Consider the following 24,001-nt stretch of genomic DNA (forward strand, 5'->3'; position numbering starts at 1 on the left):
CAGGGCTCACCATGGTCCACCAAAGAAGTTGAGTGCCGTGCTCAGCGTCATATCCAGAGGTTGTCTTTGGGAAATAGACGTATGAGTGCTGCCAGCATTGCTGCAGAGGTTGAAGGGGGGGGGGGAGGGGTCGGCCTGTCAGTGCTCAGACCATACGCCGCACACTGCATCAAACTGGTCTGCCTGGCTGTCATCCCAGAAGGAAGCCTCTTCTAAAGATGATGGACAAGAAAGCCTGCAAACAGTTTGCTGAAGACAAGCAGACTAAGGACATGGATTGCTGGAACCATCTCCTGTGCTCTGATGAGACCAAGATAAACTTATTTGGTGTCAGATGGTGTCAGACGTGTGTGGCGGCAACCAGGTGAGGAGTACAAAGACAAGTGTGTCTTCCTACAGTCAGCATGGTGGTGGGGGTGTCATGGTCTGGGGCTGCATGAGTGCTGCCGGCACTGGGGAGCTACAGATCATTGAGGGAACCATGAATGCCAACATGTACTGTGACATACTGAAGCAGAGCATGATCCCCTCCCTTCAGAGACTGGGGGGCAGGGCAGTATTCCAACATAACGACCCCAAACACCTCCAAGATGACCACTGCCTTGCTAAAGAAGCTGAGGGTAAAGGTGATGGACTGGCCAAGCGTCTCCAGACCTAAACCCTATTGAGCATCTGTGGGGCTCCTCAAACAGAAGGTGGAGGAGGGGAAGGTCTCTAACATCCACCAGCTCTGTGATGTCATCATGGGGGAGGGGAAGAGGACTCCAGTGACAACCTGTGAAGCTCTGGTGAACTCCATGCCCAAGAGGGTTAAGGCAGTGCTGGAAAATAATGGCGGCCACACAAAATATTGACACTTTGGGCCCAATTTGGACATTGTCACTTAGGGGTGTACTCGGTTTTGTGAGATACTGTATATACCATAGTTTTTAGATGCTATAAGTTTTGCGCAATCCAATCAGTATACGGCTTATTGGGATTCTATTACCCAAAATATGTAGCAGAATACATAAAGGAAGAAATTAGATTTTTTTTAAAAATGTTTTCATATGTTTTATAGCAAAACATAAAAAAATATATATAAATAAATATATATAAATATATATATATGTACACATACACACACATACATATATATATATAAATATATATATTGTCTTTTTTTTTTTTTTTCAAAACTTCCAATCTTTTTAGTGTCAGATTGTCACAGTCCCGCTATAAGAGGCTGATTTCCACCATTACTAGTATATAAAAAAAAAAATTCTAATATATATATCATAGTTTGTAGGCGCTATAACTTTCGAGCAAACCAATCAATATACACTTATTGGGATTTTTTTTTTACCAGTATGATGTAGCAGAATACATAGTGGTCTAGATTTATGAAGGTATTTGATCCTTTAAAAACATTTGTATTGGATGTTTTAAAGCAGAAAGTAAAAAAATATTGTTTTTTTATTTCAAAATTGATTTTTTTTCTTTATATAATAAAAAATAATAAACGCAGTATTGATCAAATACCACCAAAAGAATGCTCTATTTGTGGGAAAAATTATATAAATCACATTTGTGTACAGCGTTGCATGACAGCGCAATTGTCAGTTAAAGTAACGCAGTGCCAAAAAGCAAAAAAATGGCCTGGGGGTAATTCTTACGGAGGTCAAGTGGTGAAAATCCCTCCCCAAAGAAACAGGAGAGGAAAAAAATAGACGGGCTGTAATAATGGTCACGTACGGGTCCATGCGGCTGCTCCTCCAGGGTGGGCGGCTTGATCAGTGACAGCACTTTGGTCCCAAAAACGTCCTTAGTGCGCGGATCTGCTTCTCCGTCCTCCAGAACCTGAAAAGATAGAAAATAAATAAATCACCGACCTGCAGAACGATCCGAACTGAGATCCCGCAGGCAGCACCGGCCACCTCACAGGGTCAGGGAGAAGAGGTTTTATATCTCACCCATCCGGTGGACTCCAGCATCTTCAGGTCCATCATGTCTCCGATGGGATTTCCATTCAGCAGGGTGATGGAGTGGCAGGAGGCCAGAGAATATAAGAGATGCCCGTCTGACAGCCAGCGAGGCTCATGGGTAATGGGCAGGAAGTAGGTGTCCTCGAGTGGGACCACCCCCCAAACGTCCAGTCCTTCTTCGGTCAGAGTACCTGTCTGCGAGCAACATGGAGGTCAGATTGGAACTGAATGGAATGGAGAGGGCTCAAGGATGACCATTGGGTTATTTTTTTGATTTTTCGCATACATCGTTACAAAGTTTGACACAAGTCCACCCAAGCTCACCCAACATAGAACCCCCCCCCCCCCCCCCAAAAAAAAAATCAGCTTTTTTTTTTTTTGCTAGAAAATTACTTGGAACCCCTGAACATGATATGGCTCAGGCTGGTGGGGGTGGTGTAATGGTGTGGGGGATATTTTCTTGGCCCACTTTGGGTCTCTTAGTACCTGATCATGGTTTATACACCACCCCCTACCTGAGTATTGTTGCTGACCATGTCCATCCCTTTATGACTACAGTGTCCCCATCTTCTGATGGCTCCTCCCAGCAGGATAATGCACCATGTCACAAAGCTCCAATCATCTCACCACTGGTTTCTTCACCATGACAATGAGGTCACTGTCCTCCAATGGCCTCCACACTCACCACATCTCATCCAATAGAACACCTTTGGGATGTGGTGGAACGGGAGATTGGCATCATGGATGTGCAGCCGACAAATCTGAAGCAACTGCGTGATGCTATCATGTCACTATGGAGCAAAATCTCTGAGGAATGTATCCAACACATGGTTGTATCTATTCCACCAAGAATGAAGACAGAAGGGGATCCAACCCACGACTAGCAAGGAGGACCTAATAAAGGGGGTCCAACCCGCTACTAGCTAGGAGTTGAATGGTGACAAACCACAGCACATTAAATGGTCTATAGGTGAAGCTTTAAAAGCCTTTTTTAATCATTGTAGATTTATTCATAGAATTATTTCTCTCACTCTATTAGTAGAAAATATAATTATTTTTTTTTTACACTTTAATTTTCCATTTAACTTTATTGCTATGACAGGGGAGCTAACAAAGCCCCTTGTGGTAGCTTTGGGCAGGTGACAGGTACTCTTTATGGAGACATCAGGGGTCTATTAGAACCCTCATGTCTTCGCTGTCCTCCAAAGCAGATAAACAAACACCGATCGTGCTTGGTTAGCGGCTTTTACAGCCAGGGAATGACAACTCTGAAAGTGACAAAATCTGTTGCTCCTGGGTTCATTCGTCACCGAGGTCCATAGTATATAAACCCAAACTCCTTACAAAAAATCTTTTATTGGCTACACGTGAAATGACACTGCATCAAAAATGTAACGCGTTTCGGCTATACAACCTTTTTCCTGAATATAGCAGTTGAGCTTGGGTAATGTTTCCTGTACTTTCATTTGTTACAGAGGAGATGGAGGAACAGACGTTTCCCAATCTCCTCTGTGTAAAACCATCCCAACCACTTGCTGCGGTCCCAGGTTCCCCAGAAGAACAGGAGAGCCCAGGAACGACCGTAGGTAAGGGGGGGGGGGGTGGGGTTCTTTTCTAACCAAGGTGCCTTGATTTGGAGATGGGAAGTGGAGGGAATGCAGAGCTCCCCCCGGGGGTCACACAGGGTCCCCTCCGCCTTACCTTATCGAAGCACACCATCTTTATCTTGCCGCTGACGTTGATGCGTGGGGGACTGATGCAGAAGATATTTTTCTTCTTCAGCCGGCTCTGGGCGTAGACGGTCCCCACTGTCATGGCGGCCGGCAGAGCCGGGGGGACAATGACGGTGATAATGTCCAAGGTGTTCAGGACGATCTCGGACACTTTAACCTGGTCAGGACACAATGCATTAATGAGGAGCCACCATAGAGAGGAACACAAAGAGGCGGGGAGAACACACAAAGAGGCGGGGAGAACACACAAAGAGGCGGGGAGAACACACAAAGAGGCGGGGAGAACACACAAAGAGGCGGAGAGAACACACAAAGAGGCGGAGAGAACACACAAAGAGGCGGAGAGAACACACAAAGAGGCGGAGAGAACACACAAAGAGGCGGAGAGAACACACAAAGAGGCGGGGAGAACACACAAAGGGGCGGGGAGAACACACTACACACCTTGTACAGGATGTGCATCACAAGGCTGTAGATGAATCCAATGGCAGCTGAAAAACAGCATCATGGGATCAGAAATCAAATAGGTGGGTTAAAAAATAAATAAATCAATCAGTGGGAAGCAACAACTATTCTTTTAATTAAAATCATTCACATAAAAAATAAAACGCGATTATAAAATGTATGTATACATACACACTGGTCAGTTAGGCAGCAGAGGGGGTTGTTAATCAGTTTCAGCTGCTTTGGTGTTAATGAAATTACCAAACAGGTGCACTAGATGGGCAATGAGACAACTCCCCAAACAGGAATGGTTTTACAGGTTGAGGCCACTGACATTTTTTTTCCACTACTCATCTTTTTTTTACTAGTTTTGCATTTGGCTGGGGTCAGTGTCACTACTGGTAGTATGAGGAGATACCTGGACCCTATAGAGGGGGTCAGTGTCACTACTGGTAGCATGAGGCCATAGCTGGACCCTATAGAGGGGGTCAGTGTCACTACTGGTTGGCTCATCAATACGTGCCATTGCCAGAAGGTTTGCTGTGTCTCCCAGCACAGTCTCAGGAACATGGAGGAGATTTCAGGAGACAGGCAGTTACTCTAGGAGAGCTGGACAGGACCGTAGAAGGTCCTTAACCCATCAGCAGGACCGGTATCTGCTCTTGTACCAGGAGGAACAGGATGAGCTCTGCCAGAGCCCTACAAAATGACCTCCAGCAGACACTGGTGTGAATGTCTCTGACCAATCAGAAACAGACTTCATGAGGGTGGCCTGAGGCCCCGACATCCTCTAGTGGGCCCTATGCTCACTGCCCGGCACTGTGGGGCTCGACTGGCATTTGCCATTGAAGTCCATACCAGTATAGATCCTAACACATTACCCAGTCCATACCAGTATAGATCCTAACACATTACCCAGTCCATACCAGTATAGATCCTAACACATTACCCAGTCCTTACCAGTATAGATCCTAACACATTATCCAGTCCATACCAGTATGGATCCTAACACATTATCCAGTCCATACCAGTATAGATCCTAACACATTATCCAGTCCATACCAGTATGGATCCTAACACATTATCCAGTCCATACCAGTATAGATCCTAACACATTACCCAGTCCATACCAGTATAGATCCGAACACATTATCCAGTCCATACCCGTATAGATCCTAACACATTACCCAGTCCATACCAGTATAGATGCTAACACATTACCCAGTCCATACCAGTATGGATTCTAACACATTACCCAGTCCATACCAGTATAGATCCTAACACATTACCCAGTCCATACCAGTATAGATCCTAACACATTACCCAGTCCATACCAGTATAGAGCCTAACACATTACCCAGTCCATACCAGTATAGATCCTAACACATTACCCAGTCCATACCAGTATAGATCCTAACACATTACCCAGTCCATATCAGTATAGATCATAACACATTACCCAGTCCATACCAGTATGGATCCTAACACATTACCCAGTCCATACCCGTATAGATCCTAACACATTACCCAGTCCAAACCAGTATAGATCCTAACACATTACCCAGTCCATACCAGTATGGATTCTAACACATTACCCAGTCCATACCAGTATGGATTCTAACACATTACTCAGTCCATACCAGTATAGATCCTAACACATTACCAAGTCCATACCAGTATAGATCCTAACACATTACCCAGTCCATACCAGTATAGAGCCTAACACATTACCCAGTCCATACCAGTATAGATCTTAATACATTACCCAGTCCATACCAGTATAGATCCTAACACATTACCCAGTCCATACCAGTATAGATCCTAAACCATCACCCAGTCCATACCAGTATAGACCCTAACACATTACCCAGTCCATACCAGTATAGATCCTAACACATTACCCAGTCCATACCAGTATAGATCCTAACACATTACCCAGTCCATACCAGTATAGATCCTAACACATTACCCAGTCCATACCAGTATAGATCCTAAACCATCACCCAGTCCATACCAGTATAGACCCTAACACATTACCCAGTCCATATCAGTATAGATCCTAACACATTATCCAGTCCATACCAGTATGGATCCTAACACATTATCCAGTCCATACCAGTATAGATCCTAACACATTATCAAGTCCATACCAGTATGGATCCTAACACATTATCCAGTCCATACCAGTATAGATCCTAACACATTATCCAGTCCATACCAGTATAGATCCTAACACATTACCCAGTCCATACCAGTATAGATCCTAACACATTATCCAGTCCATACCCGTATAGATCCTAACACATTACCCAGTCCAAACCAGTATAGATCCTAACACATTACCCAGTCCATACCAGTATAGATGCTAACACATTACCCAGTCCATACCAGTATGGATTCTAACACATTACCCAGTCCATACCAGTATAGATCCTAACACATTACCCAGTCCATACCAGTATAGATCCTAACACATTACCCAGTCCATACCAGTATAGAGCCTAACACATTACCCAGTCCATACCAGTATAGATCCTAACACATTACCCAGTCCATACCAGTATAGATCCTAACACATTACCCAGTCCATATCAGTATAGATCATAACACATTACCCAGTCCATACCAGTATGGATCCTAACACATTACCCAGTCCATACCCGTATAGATCCTAACACATTACCCAGTCCAAACCAGTATAGATCCTAACACATTACCCAGTCCATACTAGTATGGATTCTAACACATTACCCAGTCCATACCAGTATGGATTCTAACACATTACTCAGTCCATACCAGTATAGATCCTAACACATTACCAAGTCCATACCAGTATAGATCCTAACACATTACCCAGTCCATACCAGTATAGAGCCTAACACATTACCCAGTCCATACCAGTATAGATCCTAACACATTACCCAGTCCATACCAGTATAGATCCTAAACCATCACCCAGTCCATACCAGTATAGACCCTAACACATTACCCAGTCCATACCAGTATAGATCCTAACACATTACCCAGTCCATACCAGTATAGATCCTAACACATTACCCAGTCCATACCAGTATAGATCCTAACACATTACCCAGTCCATACCAGTATAGATCCTAAACCATCACCCAGTCCATACCAGTATAGACCCTAACACATTACCCAGTCCATATCAGTATAGATCATAACACATTACCCAGTCCATACCAGTATAGATCCTAACACATTACCCAGTCCATACCCGTATAGATCCTAACACATTACCCAGTCCAAACCAGTATAGATCCTAACACATTACCCAGTCCATACCAGTATGGATTCTAACACATTACCCAATCCATACCAGTATGGATTCTAACACATTACTCAGTCCATACCAGTATAGATCCTAACACATTACCCAGTCCACACCAGTATAGATCCTAACACATTACCCAGTCCAAACCAGTATAAATCCTAACACAATACCCAGTCCATACCAGTATAGATCCTAACACATTACCCAGTCCACACCAGTATAGATCCTAACACATTACCCAGTCCACACCAGTATAGAGATCCAGCATGAGATTTTCCCCCATTGAGATCTGATGTGTTTTCAAAATGTTCCTTTAATTTTTTTTAAGCAGTATATATATCTATATATATGTCTCTATCTCAATCAATCATTCACATAAAAAACAATAGAAAAAGTGATTTCTAAAAAAAACTATATAATTCACATAAAAACATTAAAATGTGATTATAAAATGTTTATAAAGAAAAAAATAAATCAATCATTTGCATGCAAAAACAATAAAACCTGATTATAAAAAAAATTCACATAAAAAAAAACAATAAAACGGCATTATAAAAAAAAAAACAAAAAAAAAAACAGATCATTCACATAAAAAACAATAAAACATGATTTAAAAAAATAAAAAATAAAATAATAATATATCATTCACATAAAAGACAATAAAGCTTGATTTTTAAATGATTATGAAAAAAAAACCATCCCATCATTAGATATATATATCTGTCATTCACATGAAAAGAATAAAACGTGATTATAACATGTTTAAAAAAAGAAAAAATCATTCACATAAAAAAAAAACAATAAAAGTTATTATAAATTTTTTTTTATATATTTACCGTTCACAAAACAAAAAAAAACTGATTATGAAAAAAATATTGTATATATTAATCATTCACATAAAAAATTAAAAAAAAATGCATCAACAAGTGTCATGGTCATAAATCCTTACCAAAAGCGGACAATGCGAGCACAAACATCATGGCGTCGCGGTAGAACTTGAAGAAGATTGGTTTGGGGTGGAGTATGGAGCTGATGAGGTTCCCCTTCACTGTGCAGAACCCTGGAGAGAGCAGAAAGTCATCGCCATTAGAAGGTCCAGGAACGTTCGTCACCCTACACTTATCAGAGGGTCCTTCGTCATCCGCTCTGGTACCAGCGCTACAGATCGACTACATTGGGATAATCTTATTGGTTTACAGCAGCCCTGAAGGGAGACTGCGCTCCAACTAGACCAGGGGTCTTCAAACTATGGCCCTCCAGTTGTTCAGGAACTACAATTCCCATCATGCCTAGTCATGTCTGTGAATGTCAGATTTTTACAAGGCCTCATGGGATGTGTAGTTCTGCAACAGCTGGAGGGCCGTAGTTTGAGGATCCCTGAACTAGACAAAGGGTGGGAACTGAGCAGGCGCTGCGTGCTGTCAATGATAAATATGACCGGTACATACCATAGACATACAAGACTGGGAGAAGCTCCCCGTGTAACATGGATACACTGATTATATTTTCATTATTTAGCATCTCTTTTATGAGCATTTTGTCGCCTTCAGAGAGAGGCGTGACCATTGTGGACCAATCATAGATATAGTACAGCACTACCAATGTCAATGTGAGGGAGAAATAGTAGAAGGTCACATGATACCTGTCTTCAGCACAACGGCGACGACATCACTGTCCACGTAGCTCTTGGCCTGGATGATCTGCGTTCCACAGAACAGCGTGTGCCGGCGGTGGGCATCCGAGGAGTAAACGGTGTCAGCCGCGTTGGGGCCATCAGGTAATGGCGTCTTCATTTCAGGAACACTTTCCCCTATAAATGGGACAACAGGAAAGAGAATGCCAAATAAAATACCTAGGCTACTGAATATTAAAAAAAAAAAAAAGATTTAAAAACAGTATCTCACAAAAGTAAGTACACCCCTCAGATTTTTGAAAATATTTTATTCTATCTTTTCATGTGGCAACACTGAAGAAATGAGACTTTGCTACAATGTAAAGTAGTGAGTGTACAGCTTGTATAACAGTGTAAATTTACTGTCCCCTCAAAATAACTCAACACACAGCCATTAATGTCTAAACCGCTGGCAACAAAAGTCAGTACACCCCTAAGTGACAATCTCCAAATTGGGCCCAATTAGCCATTTTCCCTCCCCGGTGTCATGTGACTCGTTAGTGTTACAAGCTCTCAGGTGTGAATGGGGGGCAGGTGTGTTAAATTTGGTGTTATCGCTCTCACGCTCTCATACTGGTCGCTGGAAGTTCAACATGACACCTCATGGCAAAGAACTCTCTGAGGATCTGAAAAAAAGAATTGTTGCTCTACATAAAGATGGCCTAGGCTATAAGAAGATTGCCAAGACCCTGAAACTGAGCTGCAGCACGGTGGCCAAGACCATACAGCGGTTTACCAGGACAGGTTCCACTCAGAACAGGTCTCGCCATGGTCCACCAAAGAAGTTGAGTGCCGTGCTCAGCGTCATATCCAGAGGTTGTCTTTGGGAAATAGACGTATGAGTGCTGCCAGCATTGCTGCAGAGGTTGAAGGGGTGGGGGGGTCAGCCTGTCAGTGCTCAGACCATACGCCGCACACTGCATCAAATTGGTCTGCATGGCTGTCGTCCCAGAAGGAAGCCTCTTCTAAAGATGATGGACAAGAAATCCCGCAAACAGTTTGCTGAAGACAAGCAGACTAAGGACATGGATTACTGGAACCATCTCCTGTGCTCTGATGAGACCAAGATAAACTTATTTGGTTCAGATGGTGTCAGGCGTGTGTGGGGACAACCAGGGGAGGAGTACAAAGACAAGTGTGTCTTCCTACAGTCAAGCATGGTGGTGCAGACCAACTGCACCCCAAATTCATGCATCAGGAAGAAGATATGACAGTTCATACATGACCCCTCCCACCTCTGCCTCTTCATTCTCCAGTCTATGACCGTTCCTCCTCTGCATCTTCACCAGAGGAAAGAATCATCTGCTGCTCTTCTCTCACCTCCACCTCCCAGCAACATTCAGGTCTCTCTATGCCGCCTCTCTCCCCATCCACCATCAGCTCCTTCTACCCCTTCACTCTATCCACTATCTTCCCTGCACCCATACCATGCTCTGTCCCTCTGCACTTATTCCCCCCATTGTCCATGACCCCACTCCTCCACCCTTTCCAATTCATAATCATCTCCTCTGTCTACTCTCTCCCCATCCACCATCAGCCCCTTCTACCCCTTCACTCTATCCACTATCTTCCCTGCACCCATACCATGCTCTGCCCCTCTCCACTTATTCCCCCCATTGTCTATGACCCCACTCCTCCACCCTTTCCAATTCATAATCATCTCCTCTGTCTACTCTCTCCCTGTCCACCATTAGCCCCCTCGACCCACATCCTCCCATCCATCATCATCATCTATCCCTACATCCCTCCCATGCTCAGCCCCTCAGTATATTAGTACAGTGTTATAGCACAGTATATTAGTACAGTAATATAGCACAGTATATTAGTACAGTGTTATAGCACAGTATATTAGTACAGTATATTAGTACAGTATTATAGCAGTATATTAGTACAGTATTATAGCACAGTATATTAGTACAGTAATATAGCACAGTATATTAGTACAGTAATATAGTACAGTATATTAGTACAGTGTTATAGCACAGTATATTAGTACAGTAATATAGCACAGTATATTAGTACAGTAATATAGCACAGTATATTAGTACAGTGTTATAGCACAGTATATTAGTACAGTGTTATAGCACAGTATATTAGTACAGTATATTAGTACAGTATATTAGTACAGTGTTATAGCACAGTATATTAGTACAGTGTTATAGCACAGTATATTAGTACAGTATATTAGTACAGTATATTAGTACAGTGTTATAGCACAGTATATTAGTACAGTATATTAGTACAGTATATTAGTACAGTGTTATAGCACAGTATATTAGTACAGTGTTATAGCACAGTATATTAGTACAGTGTTATAGCACAGTATATTAGTACAGTGTTATAGCACAGTATTATAGCACAGTATATTAGTACAGTATATTAGTACAGTGTTTTAGTACAGTATGAGCACCCACCTGTCAGCATGCTCTCGTTCACCATACACTCCCCGGCCAGCAGGGCAGCATCACATGGCATCAACAGACCTTCTGGGGGAATGAGGATACAATCCCCTGGGACCAAATCCAAGGAATTCACCATCAGTTCATCTGAAATGGAATACAGGAGAGGATGAGTGTACAGTGCCAAAACCAATCATCTAAGGCATTAAATACTTGGCTTTGGGTTACAATACATTGCTAACTGCATTATGACGGCACTGTTCGTTCCATTACCGTCTTCATAATTGGCTCTCACCTCCGGTTCCTCGCCGCACTTTTACAGAGACAGACATTTTCACCATATTGCGGAGAGTGACGCTTTGCTGCGGGGAGAAGATACAGAGGATGACGGCTCATTGCTACAGACTGATATCTGCACAAGTATAATGCAGGACAGGATGGAAAACTGGTGACACGATCACCGAATCTGCTTAAGTATGCAGCACTCCAATCATCCGCAATACTAACACAATCAGCAGCATCTGCAAAAAATACTCTTCCATAATTCAAACCCCCCAAACCCTACTGATGGGCAGGATTGTCTGCTTGGAGCCCTCCACAGATCTGCTGCTGTACCAACACTGCTGAGCAAAACCAAGACTACCAATACCAAGAGCTGCTCAAGCACCTTTCAATGTCCTTGCAATCCTGCTTTTCAAAGGGTTCAATGTGGAAAAAACATGAAGTTTCCCCTAAATTTGGCTAATTTTCCCTGTAAATTCTTTCCTTTCCCCAGGAACCTGAGTAATCAACTCTTCCTTGTCCGGAAAAGTGGGCACTAGACTCTCCTTTCCTAGGGACCTGCCCACTCAGCTCACTTCCCCCAGGGATCTGGGCACTCAGCCATCCTCTCCTGGGACCTTTAAAGCTCAGCTTTCCTCTAAGGACCCGGCTCCTCTATTCCACTTTTCCCCCATGGACCTATCAACTCAGCTTTCCGCCCCCGAGGACCTGCCCACTCGGTTCACCCTTCCTCATGGACCTGTCAACTCAGCTTTCCGTCCCCTGAGGACCTGCCCACTCGATTCACCCTTCCTCATGGACCTGTCAACTCTTCTTTCCTCCCTGAGGACCTGCCCACTCGGCTTTCTTACTCCTGGGGACATGCCCACTCAGTTCACCTTTTCCCAGGGACCTGTCAACTTGTCTCACCTCCTCTGGGAATCTATCCACTCGGTTCTACTCCTGGAGGACCTGCCCACTTGGTTCTCCTCCCTTTACAGACCTGTCCACAAGACTCCCCCCCCCCTCCCCCTGGAAAAGGCACCATCAGCTCTCCTTCCCTTGGGGACTTGTCAACTTAATTCTCCTCCCCTCCAGAAACCTGTCCACTTGGCTTTTGTCCCTTTGGACCTACCCACTCAATTCTCCTCCCCTGGGAGATCGTTTGGCTCTACTCTTCTAGAAATTGGTCACTCCTTGGTCACTTAAGTCCCCACCCCTGGTATTTGGTCATGCACATCTCACCCCTGGAATCTGGGTACTGGGGTCTCACCTTCTTAGTCTCGTACAGCGACACAGCGATGGAGATAAAGGATATTATAATGATACAGACGGCGTAGTAATAATATTTCTCGCAAAACCATAAGACCACACTGAAGAGCTGGAAGATGTAGAAGGGGTTCAGGACCTGGAAGGGCAAAAAAGACAGAGGCGGTGAGTGCCACAATGAAGGCTGATGGAGCTCAGAGCAGATTTTCTTCCCTCTTTTCTTAAATTACAGGAACCTATCCACTCGGTTCTCCTCCCAGAGGACCTGTCTACAAGGCTCTCCTTTCCTACAGACCAGCCAACTCAACTATCCTTCCCAGTGGCGGCTGGTGAAGTTTTAAGATGGTGGGGCGCAAGACCCCACCCATTTCTCAGAAGCCCCACCCCGTATAGACTCCACCCATTTTGTCCCCTGTATTTTGCTTGCGTGAACCAATTCTCCCAATATATCACATATTAAGGGGTCCATCAGTACTAGTATATCCCATAATAGGGAACAGGGGCCCTATTATGGGATATACTGTGAGAGACATCCTATTATGGGATACATGGACTGAGAGTGGCACAAACCCCACAGTACAGACCCCCCCAGCACAAACCCCGCACAAACAACTCAAGCACAAACCCCACAGTACAGGCCCTCTCTAGCATAAACCCCACAGTACATGCCCCCTTCAATATAATGACCAGTATAAATGCCCCCTTTCAATGTAGTGACCAGCATACATGTCCCCAATGCAGTGACCAGTATATGCACCGGCACCGCCCCCATTGCGACGTCACAATCGGATGTCCTGGATGATGATTGGTCCAGGCTGGAGACTGGACCAATCACAGCCAGGATATCATGGAAGTGGGGGTGTCCAAGCGCAATGACCTGCGCCCAGGTTACGCCCCCAGAAGGCAGCCAATCGGCGCCTCTTCTGGGTCGTAAACCCCCCCCCATAGCCACCACAGGCCGGCGAACGCAATTTTTTTTTTTTTAACTTTATTGTTCTTTTTGTAATTTTTTTTTCCTTTCTTTTTTAGGGGGGGCGGCACCCTGGCGCCCCCTATGCACAGGCCGCCACTGATCCTTCCCTTGGGAACTTGTCCACTCGGTTCTCCTCCACCCCCCCCCCCCCCGCCCCCAGGAACCTGTCTACCCAGCTTTTCTCCTAAGGACATGGATTTTTTTTTTTTACATAAAATATGTAGCAGAATACAAATTGGCCTAAACTGATTTAATTTTTTTTTTTATTGGGAATGTTTTATAGCAGAAAGTAAAAAATATGGCGTTTTTTTCCAAAATTGTCGCTCTTTTTTTGTTTATAGCGCAAAATCTAAAATCAAATGCCACCAAAAGAAAGCTCTATTTGTGGGGGGGAATAAAAGGACATCAATTGTATTTGGGTACAGCGTCGCACGACAGCGCAATTTTTCGTTAAAGTAACGCAGTGCCAAATCGCAAAAAAATGGCCTGGTCATTAAGGGGGTAAAACCTTCTGGAGCTGAAGTGGTTAACATGCGTGTGAAAAATAAAAATATTTTCCCGGATAGCAAATGGTTAAATTAGTCCGTCGCTAAATGAGATGTGAGCTGGGCTCCACACTATCAAATATCTGCAATCCAGCCCTGCCGGATCAGCAGCTTCTCAGTGTCACCAACAAAAATCCACAGATGGCGGAGACTCAATAATAAACTGCAGATAATGTGTGTGAGGGCGTGGCCGAAAATCTCCGCAGCAGTTATAAAGGTCAGCTCCGCTCTTATCTGATTGGCAGTTTTGTGTGGGAGTGGAATAATACACAGCAGAGATGTCACGGAAAAAATGTTTGCAACAGTTTTACCCAAATGCCACAAAGATTGCACCTCGCTGACATTGGATAAAAGATTTACCAGCACAGGTATAATCACTTCCACCGGGTCGCCGTCCAATGACGTCGGGGACTTTAAGTGGCGATATCTGGATGATGGGTGCAGCTGCAGGCTTTCAGCCGGCTATTCCCTGCACAGTAAAAACAATCATAGCCGTTGTTTCCCCGTCCTGCCACCCTCTGGTGCTTCTCCAGCCTCGCCCGTGCGATCGGGGAGCCGGAGAATGAACTCACCAGCGGTAGAAGTTTACCATAGAGCTGACTGAGGACCAGATGGTCCCCAGGTCATTTCTACGACTCTCAGAGGCCGGAGTCGACGTCATGACTTTTGGCACCGCCCACCGGCAGATGTAAACACTGCCCTATTTTTATTGGAAAGCCTGGGATTGTTTTTTTTTTTTTTTTATCTCAGGCTTTCCAGCATAGAGTAGAGCTCCATAATCTCCATAAAGAGGACCTGTCATACCCTATTCCTATTACAAGGGATGTTTAATATATATTAGAGCTGCACGATTCTGGATAAAATGAGAATCACAATTGTTTTGCTTAGAATAAAGATCACGATTCTCGGCGTGACATCATCTTTTACATTATACAAAAAAAATTGGGCTTACTTTACCATTTAGTTTTTTTTTTTTAATTCATTGAAGTCTATTTTTTCCCAAAAAACTGTGTTTCAAAGACTTCTGCGCAATTACAGTGTGACATAAAAGATTTCAACAATCCCCAATTTATTCTCTAAGGTCTCTGCTAAAAAAAAGCAACAAATGTCAGAAAAAGGCTTAGTCTTTAAGACAGGGGTGGGGAACCTACGTCCCGGGGGCCGTATGCGGCCCTTGAAGTCATTTGGTCCGGCCTCCCATGCAGCTGAGTCTGTGTCTCTCAGCTGATCTGTCAGAACGGAGCCAATGCTTCCTGTATAGTTCCGGCTCCATTGTGACAGTCTGAGTGAGTCACAGGCAGAGTGATATCAAATGCACTCCGCCTGTGACCAATACAGGAAACATCGCCTCTTCCTCCAGCGCAGTGCCTCTGCTAGCCAGCATTTCCCACCAGCAGCACACACAGCAGTACCAGCCAGAACCAGCAGTACAATCAGCAGTACCAGCCAGAGTCAGTAGTACCCATAGCAGAACCATCAGTACCCACAGCAGTACCAGCCAGAGCCAGCAGTAACAGCCAGAGCCAGCAGTACCAGCCAGAGCCAGCAGTACCAGCCAGAGCCAGCAGTACTCACAGCAGTATAAGGCAGAGCCAGCAGTACCAGCCAGAGTCAGTAGTACCCATAGCAGAACCATCAGTACCAGCCAGCAGTACCTACAGCACAGTGCCAGCCAGCAGTACCCACAGCAATACCAGCCAGCAGTACCAGCCAGCAGTACTAGCCTCAGCCAGCATTACCAGCCAGCAGTACCAGCCTGAGCCAGCAGTACCCAAGGCAGTACCAGCCAGCAGTACCTACAGCACAGTACCAGCCTGAATCAGCAATACCCACAGCAGTATCAGCCTGAGCCAGCAGTACCCACAGCAGTACCAGCCAGCAGTACCCACAGCACAGTACAAGCCAGCAGTACCAGCCTGAGCCAGCAGTACCAGCCAGCTGTACCCACCAGCAGTAAAAGCCAGCTGTACCCACCAGCAGTACCCGCCAGCAGTTCTTTTCAAAACTTACCACCACAAAGTCGACTGCGCTCCAGACTGACCGACGCAAACCTGGAAAACCAGTTGCGAGTAGCAACATCATCAATACCAGCTAACATCACACACCTCACCAAAGAGAAGCAATTGCAGCCATCACATTAGGGGTGAGTTAATTAAATGTTTGACCAAATAGAACAGGCACATTTTTAAGTTGAAAATTTTGTATGGCCCCCGAATGATTTTATAAATACCCAAATGGCCCTTGGCAGAAAAAAGGTTCCCCACCCCTGCTTTAAGAGGTTAAACTGCCCTCACTTACAGACAGAAGTTCATTCCTTTGAAAACAACAAAATGATACATTGTAAAGCATTGTGTTTATAGTGACCTAGCAGCCTTAACAATGTTCATAAACATTTGCTCTTCTTTTTTTTGGACAGCTATGAGTGAGCAGAGAACGCTCTGTAAGAATGGAGGACATGCCGTTTTAACCACTTAAGCCCCGGAGGATTTGGCTGCTCAAAGACCAGGTCCTATTTTGCGATTCGGCACTGTGTGATTTTAACGGACAATTGCGCAGTCGTGCAACGCTGTACCCAAATAAAATTGACGTCATTTTTTTACCACAAACAGAGCTTTCTTTTGGTGGTATTTGATGACCTGTGCGATTTTTACTTTTTGCACTATAAACAAAAAAGAGCGACAATTTTGAAAAAATAACAATATTTTTCACATTTTTTATATGAAATTCCCCCGAAAAAATTTAAAAATCTAAATTTTTTAACATTTTGGGCCAATTTGTTTTCTGCTACATATTTTTGGTAAAATTTGCAATTTTTTTTTTTGCGGGACTGCGACATTGCGGCGGACAGATCAGACCCTTAACTGACATTTTTGACACTTTTGGGGTTACCAGTGACATTACTACAGTAATCAGTGCTATAAATATACATTGTTACTGTAAAAATTACACTGGCAGGGAAGGGGTTAACTTTATTGGTGATCAGTGGGTTAAATGTATCCCTAGGGGCGTGATTCTAACTGGGGGGGCGTGGCTTGTGATGTAACCACAGAGACATACGATCCTACATAGCAGGATCGTGTAGTCTCTGCAGTTACATCAGGGAGAATGACAGGCGGCTTTGTTTACATCAGCCGCCTGCCTTTCTCCCTCTCCAGCGGGAGATCGCGGGTGGCCGGCGGACATCGGAGCTGCCGGTCACACGCGCGGGGATGTCAGGGAACGAGCGGGGGCGGGAGCTCGCCCCCTAGAGGCTCCTGGGCGAGCGACGTAGCCCTATGTCAGTTTGCCCAGGAGTGGTTAAGATCGTGGGGGGTGAATCGAGATTGTGATTTTTTGAACGATTAATCGTGCAGCTCTAATATATAATATGAATAAAAGTGTTTAAAAATAAAAAAGAAATTTAGGTCAAGTGTAAAAATAAAAAAACTAAAATGAAATAAAAAGAAAAAATAATTTAAAGCGCCCCGTCCCCCTGTACTTTCTTGCACAAGTGAATGCATACATAGGGTGCGCCCGCATATGTAAACGGTGTTCAAACCACACATGTGAGGTATCCCCGCGATCGTTAGAGCAAGAGAAATAATTCTATCCCTAGACCTCCTCTGTAACTCTAAACTGGTAACCTGTAACTTTTTTTTTTAAAACGTAGCCTATGGAGATTTTTAGGTTCCGAAGTTTGGCACCATTCCACGAGCGTGCGCAATTTTGAAGCCTGACATGTTAGGTATCTATTTCCTCGGCGTAACATCTTTCACAATATACAAAAAAATTAGGGTAAATATTGTGTTTTGTTTTTAATTCATGAAAGTGTTTTTTTTTTCCCCTAAAAAAAAAGAAAATCACGTTTGAAAAATACTGTGTGACAAAAAAGGTGGAACAGTCACCATTTTATTCCCTAGGGTCTCTGGTAAAAAAAATATTTGTGATGTTTGAGGGTCCTGAGTAATTTTCTAACAAAAAAAAAAAAATGATTTTTACATGAAGTATGTGTCAGAATTGGCTTGGGAGGCAAATGGTTAAGTAACCAGCCGGACCAACCAAGACCTGAAATACCGGTTCTAGGTGGAGTCTGTTTAGAAGACTGACAGTCAGGTTCTAGGTGGAGTCTGTTTAGAAGACTGACAGTCAGGTTCTAGGTGGAGTCTGTTTAGAAGACTGACAGTCAGGTTCTAGGTGGAGTCGGTTTAGAAGACTGACAGTCAGGTCCTAGGTGGAGTCTGTTTAGAAGACTGACAGTCACTCCGGGTTCAGTTTGGAGCATTTTTTTTTTGGCGCATCAAATGGTGGAATTTGTGATTATTTACCTATGAGGACCTTGCAGCAATTAAAACCACCAACAAAAACACAGACTCCACCCCCTGCGCTCACCTCCTCGATCAGCAGCTGCCCATATGATTTCACAGGAACGTCAATCTCATTCTGACCGTAGATCAGCTTCCTGCAGGAAACCGGAAAGACGATTAATGGACAATAAAAAAAAACAACAAATTTCCTTCAATGTCTATGGAGATAAAACATTGGTAGATGATGGCGGGTCAGCGGCGGATTCTAATCGCTGTGAAATAGGATGTGCAAAAGTATTATCGGGATTATTACATCTTCAGAGGTTCTGCTAAATAATATGTTTCCATCCCCCACCCACAGAGACACATCGCCATCACACTTACCGATAATCGCGGTCAGTCTGGCTCAGCCCAAACGCGAACTTCCGTATCTCACCGCAGGTGATCCCTTCATCCCGAGAACTGCAACCAGAAACCGAGAGGAATGAAGAAGATAAAGAGTCACAGTAGAGAGAAGGGGGGGGGGGGAGAGAGGGAGAGAGAGAGAGAGAGAGGGAGAGAGGGAGAGAGGGAGAGAGGGAGAGAGGGAGAGAGGGAGAGAGAGAGAGAGAGAGGGAGAGAGAGAGAGAGGGGGAGGGAGGGAGAGAGAGGGAGGGAGAGAGAGGGAGAGGGAGGGAGGGAGGGAGAGAGAGAGAGGGAGGGAGGGAGGGAGGGAGAGAGAGGGAGAGGGGGAGGGAGAGAGAGAGAGAGAGAGAGAGGGGGAGGGAGAGAGAGAGAGAGAGAGAGGGAGGGGAGGGAGATAGCGAGAGGAGGGGCGGGGGAGAGAGAGAGGAGGGGCGGGGGAGAGAGAGAGGAGGGGAAGGAGATAGCAAGAGGAGGGGAGGAAGAGAGAGAGAGAGAGAAATAGAGGAGGGGAGGGGGAGAGAGGGGAGGGGGAGAGAGGGGAGGGGGGGAGAGGGGAGAGGAGGGGGAGAGAGAGAGGAGAGGAGGGAGAGAGAGAGAGAGAGAAAGGAGAGAAGAGAGAGAGAGAGAGAGAAATAGGGGAGGGGGAGAGAGGGAGAGAGGGGAGGGGGGGAGAGGGGAGGGGGAGAGGGGGGGAGAGGGGAGGGGAGGGGGGGAGGGGAGGGGAGGGGGAGAGGGGAGGGGAGGGGGAGAGGAGGGGGAGAGCAGGAGAGAGAGAGAGGCAGGGGAGAGCAGGAGAGAGAGAAGAGAAAGGGAGGGAGAGGGAGAGAGGACGGGAGAGAGAGGAGGGGAGGGGAGAGAGAGGAGGGAAGGGGAGAGAGAGGAGGGAAGGGGAGAGAGAGAGAAGGGAAGGGGGGAGAGAGAGAGAGGAGGGGGAGAGAGAGGGGAGGGGGAGAGAGAGGGGAGGGGGAGATAGCGAGGGGGGGAGAGCGAGGGGGGGAGAGCGAGGGAGAAAAAGCAAGAAAGAAGGAAAGTCTGTTATACTTTAGATAACCTATTAAAGTGGAACTTGCCCCTTTGTTTACCCCCTGGGCACAGGGAAGCTGTTCCCGCCCCATCCTAAGCTTCGGACTTTCTTACCTGACCTTGACGAAGTCCTTGGAGCGCTCGTTCCATATGTAGCGCATTCCTTCAAACACAAAGTATCGCAGTCCGTGGCTCTGGAAGGCAGAAGGTGACCGGTCAGTAGAGAGTTAGTGACCCCAAAAGTTGGCCTCGTTATAGAGGTACGGGGGAGGGGTGGTTGGATAGGGGGAGGGGCTGATTTTTGTTTTGGCCTGTTTCCCTGCTGACTGATCCTGTGTTCGCGGTCAGCAGGTCACAGAGAGGCGAATTAGAGCGTGGAGCCGACAGAACGGGGAAGAAGAAGACGGCATTGTCCACCTTCCCTTTACTGAAAACAGCACGGCGCTCTTTACACCTCATCCAATCACAGAATGGGGGAGGGATTGAAGGTGGGGAAACCGCCTGTAAGGTCCTACAGAATTGGCTGGAATGATTATTTCTGATAATAGGAAGGTGATGCAGATGTTGGCTGTTCAGGAATCTCTCAGCTCGGAGCGGAGTGCCTCCTTACCTCCTCCTTGTAGTGCAGTTGAATGTTGTCCCTGAATTCCTCTTCCTCGCTAACACCCAGGATGACGCTGCCGCCGCCCACCGCCGCGCTGTCCCGTCCATCGCTTTCACTGTACAGACTGCGGGGATGAGACAACTTAAAGTGAGACTCCACCACCGACAAGGAAAATGGCAAGCCACCCCTGGGCTCAGACACTCGGGGAACATTGCAGGAAATTTCATTGCACAGCCTCACCTGCTGCTGTCCTGTAGATACTAAGAAAGGCTGCCTGCAATTTGACCTCAGGCTCTATTCAGAGCTCTAGGAGCAGCACTGAGACAGTTACAGGAGCAGGGGATGAGGATTTGGGGAAAATGGCTGAAAAGGGGAGAAAATGAGGTCTGTTGGCAGACAGTGACGTAGTGAGACCCATTTTTAAAGAGTAACTCCAGTTTTGTTAAGAAAAAAAAACCCTCCCCCTCGGGGTGATCTGTGTACATTACAGGGATTATAAACTTTGTAGCAGATTCCTATCTTTTGTTATTCTGAAGAAATAGTTATTTGCTTCACTGTGTCCATGTGCATAATGAATGGGAATGGGAGTGACTTTAAAATTATCAATCAGCTGCTGCACCTGCAAGGCTCTAATAAAGAAAATTGCAGGGACTGCATCCCTTTAGACATGATTTCCCTTTGGAAGTATCTCACAAAAAAAAAAAAAAGACATTTTTGTTGCAGGGGATGCCAAAAAATCTGACTTGTATCTTAGTGCAGACTTCTGGGAAAATCAGTGAGCCAATCACACAAGCAGAAAATTTACATTTCTCGGGGAAGCGTTCTGTATACCATCTGTGTATAGAGTGCCTCCAGGTGGCCATATTGTATTTTACACAAAATGACAGCAGCTGCAGATTGAAAAAGAACGATTATTTTTATTAACATTTAATTACAATATGACTTGTGTCACAATTGTATACATTATATTATTTTATTAGCTACCTTTCCCATGAAGGTGGAGTTACCCTTTAAAGAATTGCAGGAGATGAGACATACTCATAGAGAGGTCCGGGGGGGGGGGGGGGGGGAATTGTACGGCACAATGTAAGAAATCACACGAGACAAACTAAGCATTATAAATACAAACATGGCCGACCATGCAACACGAGAGACATGATAACCCTGAGCAACACAGACCCAGCAGCATTGTTATCGACCCTCGTCACAGCTTACCTGGGATCCACGCCGCGCTCCGTCTGAACCGACACAATACTAATCTGTCCGAATGTATCCTGAATGAAAGAGAAAAAAAATGATGTGAATCTGGACACATGTCTGAGTTACGCCCCCAATACTGTCATGTGACGAAACGCGTAGGGAGGGACACGACATGGCATCATCATCACACATAGCAGCTTTTATAGCTGGCACTAAGCTCACATCTGTAGCAGCTGTGAACTTGATTTAAACCCTTGTCTATCTTGCCGTCTATAAACATACCTTGATACACAAGGGGTTAAATAAAAAAAAAAAAGGACAGGAAATAATGTTACTTTAACTCATTTTGTAGAACAAAAATAATTCAGAGTGCAGAGTTCAGGAGTGCACTACGTACAGAGTGCAGAGTTCAGGAGTGCATTACGTACAGAGTGCAGAGTTCAGGAGTGCATTACGTACAGAGTGCAGAGTTCAGGAGTGCATTACGTACAGAGTGCAGAGTTCAGGAGTGCATTACGTACAGAGTGCAGAGTTCAGAAGTGCATTACGTACAGAGTGCAGAGTTCAGGAGTGCACTACGTACAGAGTGCAGAGTTCAGAAGTGCATTACGTACAGAGTGCAGAGTTTAGGAGTGCATTACGTACAGAGTGCAGAGTTCAGGAGTGCACTACGTACAGAGTGCAGAGTTCAGAAGTGCATTACGTACAGAGTGCAGAGTTTAGGAGTGCATTACGTACAGAGTGCAGAGTTCAGGAGTGCACTACGTACAGAGTGCAGAGTTCGGGAGTGCATTACGTACAGAGTGCAGAGTTCAGGAGTGCACTACGTACAGAGTGCAGAGTTCAGGAGTGCATTATGTACAGAGTGCAGAGTTCAGGAGTGCATTGCGTACAGAGTGCAGAGTTCAGGAGTGCACTACGTACAGAGTTCAGGAGTGCATTACGTACAGAGTGCAGAATTCAGGAGTGCACTACGTACAGAGTGCAGAGTTCAGGAGTGCGCTACATACAGAATGCAGTGTTGAGGAGTGTGCTACATACAGAATGCAGTGTTGAGGAGTGTGCTACATACAGAATGCAGTGTTGAGGAGTGCGCTACATACAGAATGCAGTGTTGAGGAGTGTGCTACATACAGAGTGCAGTGTTGAGGAGTGCGCTACATACAGAGTGCAGTGTTGAGGAGTGCGCTACATACAGAGTGCAGTGTTGAGGAGTGCACTACATACAGAGTGCAGTGTTGAGGAGTGCGCTACATACAGAGTGCAGTATTGAGGAGTGCGCTACATACAGAGTGCAGTATTGAGGAGTGCGCTACATACAGAGTGCAGTGTTTAGGGGTGTGCTATGCACAGTGTGCAGGAATCAGCTCTCTTTCACAGGCTGTTCACATCTCACTTCCACCCCTTCCCCTGGCTGCGAGGATCACATGAAATGACCTGGAGGACCGGTTCTGCCCGCGGGCCTTGTGTTTGACACGTGGTCTAGGAGGACCAAAGCAACGTAACTTCCGGTTCCGGCCCAATAAAAACAAGGCCATTTTTTAACCACTTAAGCCCCGGAGGATTTTCCTGCTAAACGACCAGGGGGTATTTTGCGATTTGGCACTGCGTGACTTTAACGGACAATTGCGCGGTCGTGCAACGCTGTACCTAAACTAATTTGACGTCCTTTTTTTCCCACAAACAGAGCTTTCTTTTGGTGGTATTTGATCACCTGTGCGATTTTTACTTTTTGCGCTATAAACAAAAAAAAGAGCGTAAATTTTGCAAAAATAGCAATATTTTTCACATTTTTTTATATGAAATTCCCCCAAAAAAAATGTAAAAATCAAAATTTTTTAACATTTTCGGCCAATTTGTTTTATGCTACCTATGTTTGGTAAAAAAAAAAAAAAAAATCGCAAAAAAGCGTATTTTTATTGGTTTGCGCA

General features: G+C 45.1%; 1 protein-coding gene across 3 annotated transcripts in view; it reads right to left on the reverse strand.

The window, feature by feature from the left end:
• Window positions 1-24,001, reverse strand: part of ATP13A2 (ATPase cation transporting 13A2) — a 76,835-nt gene that overhangs the window by 13,213 nt on the left and 39,621 nt on the right. For all 3 annotated transcript variants that reach the window (XM_082274558.1, XM_082274559.1, XM_082274560.1), the window contains exons 4-17: window positions 22,086-22,144; window positions 20,877-20,994; window positions 20,381-20,460; window positions 19,223-19,300; window positions 18,924-18,993; window positions 13,042-13,176; window positions 11,803-11,869; window positions 11,523-11,654; window positions 9,079-9,246; window positions 8,386-8,496; window positions 4,142-4,188; window positions 3,666-3,854; window positions 1,953-2,159; window positions 1,735-1,839 (exon numbers count right to left, since the gene is read on the reverse strand). In XM_082274558.1, the coding sequence (XP_082130684.1) occupies window positions 1,735-1,839; window positions 1,953-2,159; window positions 3,666-3,854; window positions 4,142-4,188; window positions 8,386-8,496; window positions 9,079-9,246; window positions 11,523-11,654; window positions 11,803-11,869; window positions 13,042-13,176; window positions 18,924-18,993; window positions 19,223-19,300; window positions 20,381-20,460; window positions 20,877-20,994; window positions 22,086-22,144 (1,566 nt within the window). The remainder of the gene's footprint in view (window positions 1-1,734; window positions 1,840-1,952; window positions 2,160-3,665; window positions 3,855-4,141; window positions 4,189-8,385; window positions 8,497-9,078; window positions 9,247-11,522; window positions 11,655-11,802; window positions 11,870-13,041; window positions 13,177-18,923; window positions 18,994-19,222; window positions 19,301-20,380; window positions 20,461-20,876; window positions 20,995-22,085; window positions 22,145-24,001) is intronic.

Source organism: Pelophylax lessonae, assembly GCF_965119305.1.
Source record: "Pelophylax lessonae genome assembly, chromosome: 12".
Lineage (NCBI taxonomy): Eukaryota > Metazoa > Chordata > Amphibia > Anura > Ranidae > Pelophylax > Pelophylax lessonae.